The sequence below is a fragment of the Balaenoptera physalus genome (assembly GCF_965194825.1).
Source record: "Balaenoptera physalus genome assembly, chromosome: 1".
Classification (NCBI taxonomy): Eukaryota; Metazoa; Chordata; class Mammalia; order Artiodactyla; family Balaenopteridae; genus Balaenoptera; species Balaenoptera physalus.
In genome coordinates, this window is record NC_138882.1 from 102,076,069 (window position 1) to 102,094,696 (window position 18,628).

Below are 18,628 nucleotides of genomic sequence, written 5' to 3' on the forward strand. Positions count from 1 at the left end.
AAACTGTATGTTATCGGCATTTTCACGTGTAGTCTTTGGTGAGCCTGAAATATAATTTGCTGTTTATGCTTCTAATGTAAATCTCCAGTTTCTGGTTGGCCACTCCGGCACTAAGCCAGAGCTCTAATTTATTTCCATCTTTTCTTATTTCTTACATCAAAAGAGATTGTGGGTTTGAATAACAAACATTCAATCGACTTAGACGTGGGATGGCAGGCAGCACAGGCATTACCTGTTTACCTTTTATTGCCTTCTTTGAATTTGTTTTTCTGGGAACAAAACCAGTAAGACACGCTGTTCCTTTGTCTAGTTTTTACCGAGGATATTTATCAGAAGACTCCCCCAACCCCAACTGCAGCAAAGAGTGGCGGGAGGGTGAAGAATTCAGACTGGAAGTGGGCTTCCGACCTAACACCATCATAGGCTACTGCTCTACCAAGTCATGTAGGACTTCACTGTCCTTCAGACTCTGGCTTGGGCTGTTAATTGTTTTTGATGCCAGAAGATGCTGCAGCTAACACATTTGTAACCTGTAGGACAACAGTGTGCTGGGAATGGACTACACACTGTTTTAGTCACTTTGAAACTTTGCAGTGCTTCTCCCCTCCTCTCCCCGCCTTGCTGTTCTGCATAGTAATTGGCCTAATAAAAGGCAGAAACAAGAATTTATTACACCTTGGGCGTACTTAAAACAAAGTTTATTCTCAGGAACAGCAGTTATGGCTACTTGCTGCTGTATATTTTGACATTTCTGTAAATACTTAGTCTGAATATATTCAAAGTCAGATTGCTAATCACTCAATTTCCCTGCGACTTTCCTGGTTCCCCAGGTTGCCTCTTATGATACGCCATGTAAACACTGTAATTGGAAAGATACATAGATCAGCATCCCTAGAATCACATGATCACATCAATCTGTGAAAATAGCATGACTTAAAAATAAAAATCTCTTAGTACTCTGCCAACAGGCTTTGGCATAATCTTGGCAATCACTTAGATTTTTTTTTTTTTTTTTTTTTTTTTGCTGTTATAATTTTTCCCAAGTGGAAATAGTCTCATATTTTGCAGAAGTTGTCCGAGCTAGTGAACACCAATCCACCTTTCTGGGTACTAAATTCATCGGCTGAGTGTATTCAGTCCACATAGAAATCAGTAAAGTGAGTGTGAATCTGGCTGCTCCTTTCATCTTAAGAAATCGCAATACAAATTCCTGAAATCGTTTATGCGGGAATTTTTATTCTTTAAATCTTCCAGTGTTAAAGCAACAAGAAAACACTTAGAATGTCCTTTGGTGGAATCTTATTACACTTGTTATATATGTAAACTGATATTCTTTGATGCCAGCAAGTTCGTTGCCCTTACAGAGAAATCTCTGCACAATGAAACAAAATAGAAGGAAAGAGGACAAAATAAAATGTCAGTCTTTGCTGATTCGAATTAGATACATTAACAGATTGTCTGGTAACACAAATTGGCAAGAATACAAAAAATCTACATATTACAGTATTTCAAGAAAAATAACTTCATTTGAATACAAAAGGATAGATACACTTTCTTTTTTTCCTACAGCCACTCTTGGACAGTGGATGTGTGCTCTCACTGGGTGGACCCAGTGCTGCTAAGATATACGGGGTACGACTGGCTTGAGCTTTTGAAGGGGGCTGTTACACATGTGCATTACTAACATCAGACAAAGAAATCTTTCAACCAACAAGGGTTACAGAGCAACGTTCACCAAAGCACAGGTTGGAAGGGGTTCAGGGACTGAAGCAGGCCAATATGGCAGCTTGTAACACACTTCCTTAGACCCACAATGCACTGCCAGCAAAGGATGCTTCAGTTTGGTTGGTTCACACACGGGGCCGAGTGGTGCGGGGGGCACACCACGTGCGAGTAGCAAATGTTTTTAGGTTGGTTGATTTGTTGTTGTTGTTGTTGTTTTGTCTTTCCTTTTGGGGGTCTGTCACAGCCTTTCCAATCGGCGATAAGCTCTGCAGCGGGCAATGTGATTTGCAGGGATAATATCAACAGCTGCCAACGCCTCTGGAGTCGGAAATTACCAGTCTTGACTCCGGTGTGCTGTCCACGGCTGTTATATATGGCTTAGCTCAGTTGGGCCTTCTTAGTTTGTACACTGTGTTTGAGTGGGGGGTGTCTGAGGGTGGGTTTCCTATGTTAGTAGCGAATGCTGGGGCTGTGTTTGCTTCCCCACGGCCGGACCCGTCTGGTGGCTGGATGCGCCGCCTAGATCCCCAGGGGGCCGGCTGTCCCCAGCAGAGCGGCCAGCGGCAGCAGTAGCGCGGGGGAGCCGCGCGGGGGCGCGCCCTGGCCCGAGTCGGAGCCGCAGCTGCCCGCTTCCTCACAGCGCAGCTTCTCGCACAGGATGCCCGTGTACGCGGCGGGGCACAGGCAGCGCACGTTGTTGTGGCACGTCCCTCCGTTCTGGCAGTGCAGGAGCTCGTTGTCGCAGACATTCGCTGCAGAACGAGGGGGGGGGGGGGGGGCGCGGGGAGGAGAAGCAGAATCAATTTAAGTTCATCTGCTACATCATGTTTTCAGCTTTAAAAAAATCTCTATCGATCTTGTGCTCCCCCCTCCCCTCCGCAAACTAAGCACGTGACTCCAATTTCCAAACAAATGTAGTTTGCTGCCTTTGTTTTGATCATATTAATTCTTTTCATATAGATTTGTGCTGCAATCTTGGATATTATCATTGTCCATTTCAGGCTATCAAATACAAAGTAATGTGATACTCCTGGTTTGGCAGTATCTTCTCTTCCTGGAACCGGGACCTGTTGTGACCTCCAGGGTGTTTCAAGGATAATGCCTGATACAAGAATGCAGAACTTTGAGGCCAGATGAATGGAATTAAAATGCAAAGCAGTATTGCTAAAATGACCAAGAACCTCTAAGGGGTGGGCCATTCTCCCCGCAGGTGATTCCAGGGCTGCATGCAGGAAGGGAGGAGGAGCCCACGGGCAAGCACGGGGCAGGGGGCAGGCAGCATGCTCCGGGGGAGGCAGCAGCCAGATCCGAAGAGAGAAAGCTTTTCACGGGAGGAATGTGAGGAGGAGCAGTCCCATTTGCCCCTAACAGCCTATTAGGATATTTATTGCCTTGTAAATATAGCAAGTAGAGTCCAAGGTTACCTTGATTTCCAGGAAGAATAATAAATGCAATGGTGAAACCCTGATTATCAAAATTTCACTTTGTCCATCAATTTATAGAATCAGTTGCAATAAATCAAGCAAGCAATTCCAGATACTAAAATTCATTCACAGTCCCTGTCATGTAACTTGCATCTCTAATAATTTCTTATTCCTTCAAAAAACTAGTTATCCTCATTAATTCCATGTCTCCTATTATTTTAGATAATCAAGGTTTCACTGATTTAGCAGAATGATAAATAGAACACAGAGAAATTAAAACAACACCAAAGAGCAAAAGAGCCAAGAACACTTGCCAGCAACATATGCTGCTTAAGCGCTTAATATATAGAACCACTCTGGAAGGGGGGTGGGGGGCAGGGCGCAGAGCAGAAAAAGTAGCTTCTTATAAATTATAACATTCTTCATTTTTTAAAAATGTCATAGTCAAATTTCCCCAGGGATACCACACGAATTAAACACACACACACACACACACACACACACTTACTATTACTATCAAGTGTAAAGTATTTAAAAAACCCTCATCTCCCAAGTAATAATTAAATAGAGAATATTGCCTTGTCCATTAATTATGTTCAATAGTATGTCACCTTCAAAAGAAGCTTCTTAAACGCAAACATGCTAATGCTCTGTGTGCAAATGAGCTGAAAAAAGATGGTGGTGGATGCTCACAGAGTTAATAACAAAGTGCCCTAAACAGGGCCCTATTTTCCCACCTTCCACAACAATTCCTTGGCGACCTCTAATATAGTTGCATAATGGATTGGCATAATTTTCAAATGTACCCACATTTGCTATCTGTAAATGTTAGAAGTGACTATTAAGGCCTATAAATCCTTCAGGCTCAAAATATTGATATACAAGGTAGTGTTCCAGGGGTTCTAATGATTATGTAAGCTACCTCTCATTGGGTGGCTTAGAAACCATGAATATTAGACCCAAATTATAGTATTTTATGAGTCATGGTTTAAAATGTCAAGATCTGTAGCTTTGAGGCTAAGTGTACAAGGGTAGAGTGGTTAAATTCACGGTCAAAACTGACAAAAAGTCTCTTTTTTTGGTGGCTGTTAATTTGGAAAGCATACATAGGTTTTCAGGATTTTGTTTTGCTTACACTTTAGGAATATCTGTTTAACTGGGGCAACATGGAATAAACAGATCCAAATAACTGTTTCCATTTAAAGTTAAAGATTCTCAGCATTTCTTGTTCCAGGCAGCAGATCACTGAATGGGATATTTCCTTTCATTTGGGCACTACACATAGGGAAATATTGTTTCCATCAATATCGATAATTGCTTGCCTTGAATAATTGAGAAGGAATCGATAGTTAATTAAATATCACTCCCCTTAAGAAAAAAAAAAAGCTATTTTTCTTCTTCTTGGACCTGAATGTAAATCAGTTGTTGAACAGAGGTTTCTTTTTTTCAAGAAGCTTGTGATTAAGTTAAAATTCAATAACTTTCCTACATTTAAGTAATCTACTACTTGATGTTGATGACTGTGAGAAATTTAATAAATATTCAAGGACCAGATGTAACCCAGGATTAATAATCACATCAGTTGGGGCAATATGTTTTCTGTAAGAGATAAGCAGAAAAAATGAAACCTAGAATATATTTAATTACTTTAGAATTCACTTTAAGACACATTACATTTGGTCTCTTGATTGTGCTATTCAACAAATACAGAACTTTACCATATGCACAGATCTCTCTGTTGGAATCATGTGCTAGAAGTACATCTAAACCTAACTACAAATCTTACCTGCTATTCATAAACTTATGCTCCATCTTCATGTCATTTTGAATCAAATTTGTGGTGCTTAATGAATAAACTAGGTGGTTAACAAATATCATTGAGCTCTTCTTCAGCATATGAAACCTTGTACTGACCACCATGAAAAAAATAAAAGAAATAGAAAGCATGATCTCTGCTCTTATAAGGTTCACATCTGGTTGGGAAGATAAAATATATACAAGAAATGATCTAATATTAATTTCATTAAAATGCTTTTATCATTTCCATCCAGCTCAATCAACATCTGCTGTGTGCCAGGTGCCCTGCTAGACTGTATGGCTGTAACTCTGCCTGCCCTAAAGGAGCTCACAGTTTTGCAGAAAACAAACAAATGAACATACACAGAAGTAATTATGATACAATATTAAAAAAAGAAACTATAAAGGAAGTACTTGCCAACTGCTAGGGGAACTAAGATACTGGTGTAAATAATTATTTGAGGGAAGATTAGAGAAGACTATAGAAAGGAGATTGTATTTGAACAATGACATGCATCAGGCAGATATTGGTAGAAAGAACATTATGGGTGGGGAAACTATATCCGTAAAGGCAAGAAGATGTGAAAATACATTGTGCTGGTTATTAACCATTTGTCTCTCAACTCTAAATCCACCTTTCCTTCTGTTGTTGAGGCTGAAACCCTGCAAGCTGTCTCCTGGTTTCTGCCAACAGGGCACACTAGAGGGAACAGAGGAGGTAGGAGGAAGGAAGCAGAGATTCCCCTTTTCCTGATTCATGGCTCTTCCTAAGAGTATTGCCCCAGCAATGGCCCTACATCCCAAAAGCAGCAGTTGGCTCTGGGGCTCAGCCTTTTCAGAACCAGTTTCAATCTCACCCTTAGAGGTTTCTGCACCAACCTGGCAGCATTCCTTCTCTAGAGGTTTGAGCCCCAGCTCCAAGGGGCCCCTGCCCAGCATTTCAGAGGTAATAGCAGCAGCCAGGACTTACCCCTCCTAAGAGGTACGGGTCCCACATCTGGGGGGTCTCTCCTCCAAACTGTTAGTTTCCTTTTTTTTTTTAATCATTAATCAGTGGTTATTTATTGATAAATCAATTACAGAGAGAAGTGAGAGGATTATCCATGAGGTCTTTCGTTGTTGTTGTTGTTTTGTTTTTCTTTTTTAAATTTTATTTATTTTTATACAGCAGGTCCTTATTAGTTATGTATTTTATACATTTTAGTGTATATATGTCAATCCCAATCTCCCAATTCACCCCCCCCACGCCCCCCCCCCACTGCTTTCCCCCCTTGGTGTCCATATGCAAACTGTTAGTTTCTAATAACCCCATCCTCTTTCCTGTAATTCCTCAGCCCAAGAGGGATAACTGCTCCCTACTTACACAGTTACTATCTCTGTGTTATTTCAGTGTCCTCTTCTCATGTTTAAATTCTAAGGCACCTGTTTAACCATTCCCCTTAGTAAATTCTCTCTCTCTGTTGAAACACATAGTGTGGGTTCAGTTTTCTGACTGGAGCCTGACAGACACGTGGAAAATGTTGGTGAATGATGAATGAGGAAGGAATGGCATGGCCTGGATCTGAAGGTTCTACGTAACATTCTACAGAGTTTAGATAATAGGCAGTGGGAAGCTGTCAAAGACCTATCTATGGGCAGGGTGGTGATTTAAAGGGGGAGAAAAGGTGAGGCTAGACCTGAGAAAGGACAGGCTGGAGGCAAGGTGATCAGATACTTCAATAGAATAGGCTTGGTCTGGGTTAGAGCAATGGGGAGAAGGAAGAAGGAACAGATTTGGAGACAGGTTATTTGAAACAGGTAAGAGAGAGTCTGAGGTTCTTGTTTTTGGCATTTGGATGCATCATAATGCAATTTATTAAGAAAAGAAGATTGGAGGAAATGTTTGGTCAGGGAAGAAAATAAACTTTTTTTTGGACCTATTGACTTGGAAGGATCTGTAGGCTCTTCTGCAGGGGTCTTGTTATTAGTTGGAAAAACTAGTTAACAGTTCAGGAGGTAGTTCGTCTTGGAGATGCAGATTTGGAGCAGGGGCGATGGTGGTCATTGTTACAAAAAGTGAAGAGAAAGGAATAGAAGACCTCATCCTGCTAGAATATAGATTAAGTCAAAATGAAAACTGCAGCCAGAACCCTGAAGAATATCAGCATTTAAGCCATAGGCAGAGAAAGAAAGACCAGGAATGATGCTGAGAAAAAAAGATCTCAACAAAATGCAGTGATGAAATGAGGTTATAAAATTAATCATAGAAGTCTTCCTGCTGTGGTTCGCTGTAGCTAGGAATAAATAGACAGGAAGAGTATGAGAGGAAGGGCACTTTGAGCTGGATAAAGGAAATATGCAAAATAAGCATTGCATGCTCTTGATAGAATCTGGCAGAAGGGATTTTAGAATAGAGAAAGGATTGGAGGAATTTGAGGAATTCACATTTAATAGAGGTCTTTGGTTGTCAGTCTAATGTAGTAGTTTTCAACAGTGGATGATTTTTGTCTTCCAGGGGACATTTGACAATGTCTGGAGATGTGTTTGGTTGTCACACCTCGGGGGAGGGCATGCTACTGGCATCTAGTGGGTAGAGATGCTACTAAATATCCTGCAATAAACAGGGCAGCCTCCTCCCCCACCCAAACAAAGAATTACTCCTCAATTAATGTTGGTGATAAAAGGTTGAAGGTCTGGATCAGGGTATCAGCCACAGCAAAGAAGATGGGCAGTTGTCTTTATGTATATTGGGGAAAGGAGAATGACGATGCCTTGGTGACTTCAGATCAGAGAGAGTGAGTTTTCAGGTGCAGAACCATAGGAATTCAGACGAATGTAGTACTCAAAGCTGAAATATAAGAGCAGATTGTCTTCCTGGGGGAGTTAAATCAGAAGACTGGGATCTAAATGGTCTAAGACAGACCATTTAGTATTGCTCACAATTAAAGAGGAACCAGAGTCACCCTTGTCATGTAATTCATCCTACCTTGCTCTGATAGAAATAGTAAAATCAAAGCTTGAGGAAACTTCAAAAACTATCTAGACAAGTCCTAGACGAGGAAACCAAAAACAAGGGTAGCTCTAGATCTAGCATCCAGGTCTCCCAATTTACAGATTACTGCTCTTCACATAGAAGAGAACAGTCAGGAGAAATGCAGTGAATGTGCTGCACAGTGTGAAATGCATTCTATGCTCCCCAAGACAACATAAGTAACTCCTCTGTAGATCCTCAGTAGACTTTCATTTGTATTGACCAACTGATCTGTTTTCATACCACACTGGGCGGAGGGCTTTGTTGATAGCATTAAATTTCACATCTTCTAGAGTTCCAACACATTCTGGCAGAGCTCCAAATGCAAATCAGCTCATACATAAAATACCAAAAATATCAAGGTCTAGCTTGGGAACGGCAAATATGTTGCATATGCTCTGATGCTCTGATTTCCTCTTCCTCTATGTAGAAAACATAGCTACTTAATCAAGGCATTCTCTTGCACTAAACTTCAGAATTCCTTTCAACACAAGGTTTTGTAATAAGAACATTTTGTATTCTATTACAAGCTAATCACTAAAGGGATGTCGCCTATAAGCTGAAGTTATACATAATGGCCCATCTCTGGGAACCCTGCCTCCCAGGTAATGAGCGTTAAGCTAAAATACCTTTGTTTAGCTCACAGGAAACATCCTGACCAGGGCCACCTGTGAATGACTGCAGGGAGGAAGAAACTAACACATCCGTTCCAGAGGCTGACCAGAACCAGGAAATATTTGACTTTACTCCCTCCCCTTTCAGAATAAAAGAAGCCGGAATTCTGACACAGGCAAGATGGTTCTTTGGGGCATGAGCCCACCATCTTTTCAGTTTGCTGGCTTTCTGAATAAAGTTGCTACTCCTTGCCCCAACAGCTCCTGTCTCGATTTATTGGCCTGTTGTGTAGCAAGCAGTATGAGATTGGACTTGGTAACAGTTTCAGGCATTTACCACCAGTTGATAGAACTGGCATGAGGATAAACACCCATTTACAAAATCCTGGCATTATCTCCATTTCATCTTGCATATCATTGCAGATTAAAAATCCAACTAGGGAGTTCTACCCAATAAGCACTTTGCAGTTATCACTTCTTTATTTGGTGCCCTTCAGTGTAGATTTGCCTCAAACTGAAAACGCTGACCTTATTTTGTTAAGTGTTTACATTAAGTATGTCCCGATTCTTTCTACATTGCTATTGACATATTAACAATGTGCTATCTCAATAAACAGTGAAGGTTCATTTTTAAATCTCTTACACAAAACTTGATCTAGTAGTATTGGATACAAATTGTTATTTGCTAGACACAATTCTTTTTATTATAATAAAATATAATCCTTAGATACAGAAAAAGCTAATACTACTTTGGTAATAGCTTGACTATATTCTAAAGGATCATTTTACTACTGATAGAAATAAATTCATTATGGTGTGCCCAATATCACACCATATATCCTATAATCCCGTGATGTTTCAATATTAGGAATGCTTTCAAACCAAGATAATCTGTGGCCCTTGATAGATAAGGTTATAGTATTAATGTTAGACCCAAACAGAGTTATGTTGCAAAAATATGAAGTGTGGAACCCTGATGCAAAGGCTGAAGTCAGCAAGGTGTTCTAATAGCTCTGATCATAGCTTCAGTAAGCAAGCCACCATAGTAGATAAATAAGCCCCCACAGTTGCTACAAGTTTATAAAAACACTAGGAATTTTCACAGTGAAAGAATAGGGACAAGCAGCATTTCTTCCTCCTTCTTTCACTTCTTTTTATTTTTATTTTTCTTCTAGCTTGGATAATGAGAGTCACAGGGATGTGGCTAAATCATTTGCTCCTTCAACTTGTTTTTTGTAAGTTTCTTGATTGTCATTCATTTTTTTCCTCTTCCTAAACTGCAAACTATTTTCAAAATGTGAATTATAAGACCTTGATTCCTTTTCCCTCTATTAGTCCTTTCTGGAAGGTATGGAAAAGCAGACCTAGAGAGGGAACCCAAATGTGCAAAGAGGGCACCAGCCAGGACTTAGTATAGCTACTTGTTCTATTCTTCTTTTCTTTTATGACCTGAAGGGTCACTTATTCCCGTTATCTTCATGATGACCCATTACATTACCACAGGGAGGGTTTCTTTCTTCTGTTTGGGTCTTGTTCAAAGCTATACATTTAGGTTTGCCCTGTCAGTGAGCTGCTAGGCTTGAGCAATGCTGGGTCTGTATTTATAGACTTGAAAGTTTCTCTTTTTTGGCTTTGTCTCCCGCACTTCAAGGAATCGAGGCAATGGGTTACCATGACAGCCTTCCTTGATGGCTGTATTAATAAAGTGACCTCTACCTTCACCACCTGAAACGAGCCTAGGATTGCTGAGGGAAAGATGTTCCAAATGTTCCCGTCCTTTTCAAAGAAACGTCAAAGAGCAAATAACCTCCACCAAACAGGCTAATAACAAAGGCATGTGTGCAACATTCAGTTCTGATTTAGGCATTTGAGAGTCTGTGGCAGGGAGATGAAGAGCTGTGATTATGACCCATTTATTCAGCCTTGGCGGCTGTTTTACTAAGTTGTGAGATGTGAGAGGTAAAACTGAACCTGCAGGTTAGCTCCTGGTATATAGAAGACACTTTATAGACTGTTGTCTAATGGCCTTTTGGGGAATTCTAGGTACATTTTTCCTATCTTTTCTTACTTATGTCTGGCCATGATTGGGGATATGGCTTAGTGGTAAAAAACACTGATTAAGAGTCATAACACCTGAGTTCTAGTTCTGACTAGTCATCACTTTGCTGTAAGGCCTTGGACATACCACGAAACCACTTAGTGACATCCATCCATCCATCCATCCATCCATCCATTCATCCATCCATCCAATCATTCATTCATTCATCCATCCATCCATCCATCCATCCATCCATCCATCCATCACCCAATCAGGTACTGTTCTAGATGCTGGGCCCACAGTGTGAGCCAGACGGACCATGCAGCTGCTTCTGCGGACCTCACATTCTAGTGACAGCTATAAAGTTAGAGAAAGAGTTTGAAGTAGGTGTTTCTAAAGTTCTCTCGAGCTCTGTGATTTGCATGAATATTTCTCATGGAAAGCCTATCATCTTAAAAGGCAAAGAGTGAGGAATTCTTCCTCTTTTTCATCAAATACATGATAACAGTTGGACTTCTCCAATATTATAGTCCTGGTGATGATTTAGGTGGCTGCTTGGCTTGACCAGTTTTGCCTGCTGGTGCCCCACTGAACAGAGATAGTTTTTCTCCTCACTAAAAGCATGAGGTGGTATGAAGAGAATTAGGTGAAGAACTTGTGATTCAAGTCTGGTCTCTGTGGTTAATGGGCTGGGTGAACTTGGGGAAATCGTTTAACCTCTTTGTGCCTCTCTTTCCTCACTTCTAAAGTGAGGATAATAACACTTGTCCTATTCACCGACCTCACAGTTGTTGGGAGCTTCAAGAAGAATTATGTGGTGGTGCTTTAAAAAATATAAAACACAACCTAAGTATACTTTGTTAATGTTCAATACCTTCCCAATCTCTCCTAATGCTAGAAGCTCAGAGTGGAAGAGCAGGGTGCTTATTTTTATATCTGCCAGAATAATGAATTAACCACTACGTATCTAATGCAAGGTACTTGAAGCGAAAAGGAAGTAAATTTCCTCGCTCGAAGACATCATCTGTATATGTCCTCTGTAGATATGAATCTTGAGACAGCATGGGGTCAAACAGGCAGTTATTGAATATTTGAATTCAATTGCTGTGTACTTGCAAGGTCAGATTGGACCAGCAGTGCCTGTTTTCTCAAAGGTGACTTGTATACTTGCATTCAATGAGCATTCTCCTGTACCAATCAGAGTACATAAGGTGTGTTTTCAGAATACCAGGGGTGTACTGCCCCTTGGCCAACCTTTAGCTTCTGCAATGGTAAAGCAGGGGATAGAGTATCTATCTACACTGAAACCTGGGAGCCATCAAGTGAAAACATCCTTGCTTTCCTGCTCTCAACCTACACTCCTGTCTGTGCCTGTATCCATCATGGGACAGTGATGCTGGTGGCATGATCCCCGTGTGACAGCATCCAGCCTACTTTGTTTCAGTGTAATGAGGCCAAGGAGCAGAGCTAAAGGGGCTGTAGGGAACAATGTGGAGCTGTCAGCAGGTGGTCAGACATGTCTGGGTAATCTAGTACAGCAGGTTCTGACATTAGAGAGCAGCCATTCTATTCTTATTCATCTAATATCAAAGCACTGATTATGGGAGTGACACTTGCTCTTGTCCAATCAAAGGAAATGCGACTCAAAACATCATAAGAAAGCCATGTTCATTTGAAGGAGCCTATGCCTGCAGTATGCGGTAACCCAGCTAGCGTGAATGAGATAACAGGTGACTCGAATGCAGGAGCTAGAGGCACTGCCCAAACACCCCCAAGTTTTTAGCTGTTGCAAACTGAAAAAAAACCTTTGCTGATGTTGAGAAATAATTAATTCGTTGAGAATCCCACAAGCCAAAGGCTGGGCACCTTTCCTAAAGCGATCTTTAATGATGTATTGAAATCCTATTTAGGTCAACACCTTCAGACACAGACGCAGGCAAGGTGCTCATAAAAACGGTGCTGAGAAATCACAGAGTTTCTCATCTGGTATCAGAAAATGCACTTGTCTAGTTTAATAAAAAGGTGCAACCTCTACTCTTTTGCCCAAGGCGAAAGACGGCGTTCATTGGGAGGCGTAGTCACACACGATGGCAACATACATCAGGGTATAAACCATCATTTCAAAGTACACGCCATTATGTCAGAAGAGAAAGCAGTACAAATATTTATCTAGTGTGATCCCCATAAGTACAACATATACCTCGCCATGTACCTTTTGTAACATAAACTTTAGAGAAAGTACTGGGACAGATTCTAACGAAATGTGACCAGTGTTCATCTCTGGCTGGTAGGCGTACAAGTGATTTCAGTAACTTAAATTTTCATCTTTATACTTTTTACTCTTTCCAAATTGCCTGGAATAAATGTATAGTCCTTTGAAAATATTAAAAATGTTAATAAAAAGAATTTTACTTGAGAAAATAAAAGTATCTTTTACTGAGATGATACAGGTAATTTCAATAAATGAATCATGTGACCACATTTTGCCACATTTCAGTATTTCTTATTAATATATATTTCTAGTCAAACTACCAATTATCTTAAATGTCTACAAAAACTATCTCAGGAAAGGCATAATCCTATACTCATACACAATCCTATACTCATACACAATCCTATACTCATACACAATCCGATACTCATACACAATTCTACACTCATACACAATCCTATACTCATACACAATCCTATAATCATACACAATCCTATACTCATAAGAGAAACTTAGACACAAGGATTCCTTGCCTTGCAGAGCACTGCACAGCCTCAGGTGTGAATGGAACCAGTAGGGTCTCCTGAGCTAAAGTGATCTGTAGCCCAAGGGCCATCTCATTGTGAACTAGTGCAAACTGATGCAAAATGAGGGGACATTTTTATATTTGAAGATCAAGCCATAGTGAGGACTGTAATTGAATTTCCCACCACCTTTCCAGTAGAGGGGCTCATAGTCAGATTTAACCTAAAGAAAGCATATTTCATACTACTTGAGTTTGTGGGAGACTCATACCTACTACACTTGTACATGTCTGCACTATATCTGTGACCTGTTCATTGTGGCTGTATCATGAATATTCAGCCCTGTCCCTGGCACAAATAGATGCCCGATAAATATTTATTAAGCAAGTAAATAAAATTCATCCTTTGTTCTCTGCCTCCTTCTGAGTGGTGGATACAAATCTATTATTAGTAGACTGATATCAATACAAGTGGATATACAGCTCAGAGGTTGGAGAGCAGGAAGTAGAAGGAACTTTTCCTTGGTGGCCTCCTTTCAGTTTCCGTGGAGTGGGAGGTAAGGCTTCTGCTGAGCATGAGAGGCAGAGTTAAGCTGGGGTTAACTCATGCTCTGGAGTTAAGGGAAGGGATAGATATTTGGCGGGGAATGGGAGGAAGCTATCTAGGGGCACACCGAAAAATCGCTCGTCAGCTTTGACATTGCAGCTCAGCTTGTATGTCATGATTTGTCAGGGCTTCTCATAAGTGATTCCATAATGAAGAATATTAGCTAGAAGAGAATGGTGATTAGTTTGGGGTTTCTTCCTTTAATGATACAATATATGCTTTGGGAAGGGATGGAGGGAGGGGAAGAAGCAAGGGTAGGCAGATGAGTTAAAAGATCAGAAGCATTCCCTTCATGTTTCATTAGTCACAACGTATTACCTCTCATGATCTTGGCATTGTGGGTAATATGAGGGTAAAGAAACGTGGCCCTGAAGGAACTTAGTGACATGTTTCTTTTAATTGGAACGTGACTAGTTAAATTTGGAAAACAGGCTAAAGGAAAGTGCAGCTGGAGCTGTTCTATGTGGCACTGGGGTGGAGGTGAGAGATCATCATGGCACTTAGAAGAATGCAAGAAAAAGGACTTGGTGTTCTTTAAGAATTGTAAAAGACAATCCACACAGCCCCATTCAATGCTGAAGACAGATCTGTAAACCAGTTCACATTCTGAGTAAGAGGAGGAGCCACTATCTTCGGCACTAAGATATTCAAGTATCTGTGGCTGAAAGGAGATAATTGTGTCATTAATTCACATGCGCGGGTTTTTTTTTTTTTTTGGAGACAGAATTTCAATGTCTTTGAGCACTTTGTAAAGCTAAAATATAATTTGGGGTTCCTGTTTGTTGAGCTATAGCCAAATGTCTCCTTAGAGACTTAATTTTTCCTATATATACTTGGCAGGAGTGTTCTAAATACGGTCTAAGCCCTCTTAGGATTTTTAAACAGCAGGGATATTTAAGTGTGAAAAATAGCTACTGAAATCACACAGCAGTAAATTTCTTAATGATTTTTTTTCCCCCTGGGAATCACTGTAATTCACTCTTGCCTTCTGTGGCCTTGCTGTCACCATAACCACCTCCTGACAATGTCAAACCAAGTCTTGGGAGGTGATTTTATAATGTCAGGATGAAACAAAGCCATTTCCCTGTTAATGCCAATGTCAAGGCAAAATGAATTGGTGTCAATAAATTCAAGGTGAGGAAAAAAACATTATGGAATCAAGAGAATGTGCAAAATGATGACGAGTAATTTAGGGAAGCCGGGATCCAAACAAAATGACCGCTAATTTTCAAAAATGTACTTGTTACTGCACTGGGGACCAGACATTTAAGTAATCTAAGATACATTAGTGGGGTTAGGAAAGGACAAAGGGGTTACAACTATAGACAAGTCATAAGCATACCTTTTCAATAAAGTCACAACGCACCATTGCAACTCACATTGTCTTTCCCCAACTCCTGAGACACTCAAAATTTGAACTGCAAAGTTTAGTACTTAATTGTTTACTGTGGTGTTGTCCAGAAGTCTGGGTTCGAATACTGACATCACCACTCGTGGCTCTCCAATCTGAATTTCTGCGCCTCTGTTTCTTTATCTGTAACAGAGGCCATTTCACAGGGCTGTTGTGAGCATGAGAGATCATTTAACTCAATGATTATTATGAAGTGCTTTTTTAAGTGCCAGGCACTGCTCAAAGCCCTAAAATAAAAAGACAGAATGGAAGAGCCACAGAAATAGTGTTTATTTTTATAGCTTCATGTATTTATGTCTCATTAGATAATGTAACTTCACAAAGTGGATGCTCTTGTGTCTTTTAGTTCATTTTCATCATTAATAATTTCAGCTTCTTTGGTGCTTAAATACTCTTTGATTTGAAAATTATCATCTTTCACTCCTATAGTCCCTTGCATGAAAAAACACGGCAATTTATTTAGTTTCCTTTAATGAAGAGGAAAACAGACAAAGGTCCTTATTAAAGAAAGTGTTTTAAAAAGACAGGGATGTTAGACTAGCTCAGGAGTAACATGAAGTAATTCTACGCAACATAACTTTTACTAAAACTGAACTTCAAACATGAGGCATTAGAAAGAGGTACTCAGAGTCCTTTCTCAACATTCAAAGGAGTCCTTTCATAATTGGTTAAGAAAATGGTATAGAGATGAGAATAAACCTATACAGTAGATGACCTAAAAAGGAGGGAATAAAGTCATTGCAAGTATGTAGAAGGGTGTTTTAAGGCTTTCCCTAAGAAGAGCAAGGCTGTTGTATCTCAGGAGAGAGGAGAGCTAGTTAGACGGAAGTCAAGAGGCTAGCAAGCAATGTGTGGGAGCTTTCAGATCCAGCGGCAGAAAAAAAAAAAAAATTATAAATTGGTTTGGATACAACTGGGAGGCTGTGAACATTATTTAAAACAGTGAAAAGATGTTAGCGCTTCTCTTTGAAGCAGACTAAGGCATAGCAAGGTTAGATGAAGCAGGGATGAATAAGATTTGGGTGGGCTGGTTAAAGAGAAATCATATGATGTGCTTTGAAAATATCTTGTTCTAACCCATTTCACTTTCTTCGACATCTCTAACTCTTATCTTTGAATATATATATAATCTTTATATTAATAAGGAGTTATTATAAAATATAAGCTCTGTGAAGATAAGGATTTTGACTGTGTTGTTCCCAGTTGTATGCGCAAGCCTTGAAGAGTGCCTAGTATCCAATATCCAATGAGTATGAGTATCTTTGAGTGAATGAACAAGTGAATTTTATAGAAAAAATTCACATATTCCGTATCCATTGCTTCATTTCTTCTTCTAGAATACTTTCCCATGGTGTTTACTCTCTATCCCCTAAATCAAAGGGATTTATTTATTTCTAGCACTTCCATTGCACAGAAGTGCTACAGCCAGACTGAGTTCTCACTCACAGCCTTCAATGGTTGCTAGATGGATAATTCTGAAGTCAGAATCCTCTACCATGGGGGGACATCAGAATCTCCCCACGGTCTGCTTTCACTCCCCAGTATGAACTTGCTACTCCTGGCTAACCTATTCACTATCTTAAACACACACACACATACACACACAAAATTAAAATAAATTATAAATAAGAGGCTAGACACTTTTACATGTCATCTTGGAGAATATTTCCACTAACCTGGCAGGATAGGTATTTATTATTATTATTATTACCATTTCCATTTTATAGGAAAACTGTGGATCTTATCCAAGCCCCACCAGTGACTGAGCACAGCAGCAGGACCAGAACTTAAACTACTCTGACTCCAAAGCACTGTCTGTCCCTGATGCCTTCCTGTTCCTCGACTGCTGTATCCTGGCCTCTGAGTTGGTGCCTCTACTCCTGGCCTCTCCTTCCCTAAACTCCCCACGTATTTTTGAATGTCTAACTCATGGACAACACCCATGGCTTCTCTGACTCTTCCAGCCTTCAGACATCAGTTCTGCCTTTCAAACCTTATGGCAGATGATCTGGATCTAGATCTGGACATAGATATAAAGGTAAATATAATTTGGATGGCCTGGATTTAAATCTTGGTTCCACCAAACACCAGCTGGGTGAGCCCATGCAAATCACTCGACCTACCTTTGCTTCACTTATAAAATGGAGATAATCTCATAGGACTGTTATGTTGATTACATAAATTAATTAAGACATATAAGGCAATTGCAACAATGCGTGACATAAAGTCCCTCAGTAAATGTTAAGTTTTATTTGACTCTTCAAAACCTACAAAAAATACTCCTTTTTCATGTGTATTTCTTATCTCCTCAACTAAAGCATAAGCAATGTGAGGGCAGGGCTCTTGTTGTCTTGTGCCTCATTTCATTGTCTGCACTGAGCAACGTGGTGCTTTGTGCAGAGCAGGTGGGCAATCTATAAACATTACTTCCTGAGGGTAGCAGACCTCACTTTGTGCACTCGGCCATCTTTTATCTTTGTATTCTAAGCATCTATGCTATTTTCTGGTACATAAGAGGAAATTCTTCATGATGTTTCTTCTAGCGATTTCTGCATTCCTAAGATCATGTAAGAGTTAAATCGGTCCTGAGAATAGAACTGAAACAAATCTGAGTTTCATTACTAACTCCAAGTAGTGGCTTCAGAAAAGTCCCTTAGCTTAGCTTTTAATACCTTTTGTTTCTGTTCCTTTTGTCATGGAGCGAAGGAGAGCAGCTGGGAAAGAGGGGCAAGGAGGACAGGGAAGGAGGGGAATCATGGAGTTGGGTCGATTGGGAGAGAAATACCCATAGAAACCTACCTGGAGATGCAGTGCCAAGTGGGGCTGTCTCCAGCTCTGTTTGTTTTGGAGCTATGGATCGCATTTGAAGTTTAAAACCTTCAAGATCTTAAGCTGAACTGTTTCTTGGATTTAGCTCCTATCCAGGCTATTTCACTCCAAGAATCAGAAGGATGAATGACTCCCATGTGCTCCCCATAAAAGAGCACAGAAGGGTGAACAGGCCACCCCACAAATTCACATTCAGACTTGTCCTGAGGCCAAAGCTAAGACCTTGATTCAAACGAAAACGTTTCTTGTCACTGGCTGTGCTGCTTGGTATGCTGTGTGATCCCACATGGATCGTCTTATCTGGTTTTATCTTCTAGCATTCTAATTGTTTTGTTCCATGTAGGCCTCTGGTTAATCTAAAGTTCTATGCTCTCATTCACCCCTCTTTCCCTGGACTCCTGCTACCTATCACTAATGCATTAGACCTTTTATCTGTGC

General features: G+C 40.3%; 2 protein-coding genes across 6 annotated transcripts in view; one reads left to right on the top strand and one right to left on the bottom strand.

Moving 5' to 3' along the window:
* Window positions 1–18,628, top strand: part of VAV3 (vav guanine nucleotide exchange factor 3) — a 521,969-nt gene that overhangs the window by 489,599 nt on the left and 13,742 nt on the right. The window lies entirely within an intron of this gene.
* The window catches only part of NTNG1 (netrin G1), a 327,350-nt gene continuing 309,938 nt past the window's right edge, over window positions 1,217–18,628 (bottom strand). For all 4 annotated transcript variants that reach the window (XM_082452305.1, XM_082452307.1, XM_082452308.1 and 1 more), the window contains one exon: window positions 1,217–2,477. In XM_082452305.1, the coding sequence (XP_082308431.1) occupies window positions 2,245–2,477 (233 nt within the window). In that variant the 3' untranslated portion in view covers window positions 1,217–2,244. The remainder of the gene's footprint in view (window positions 2,478–18,628) is intronic.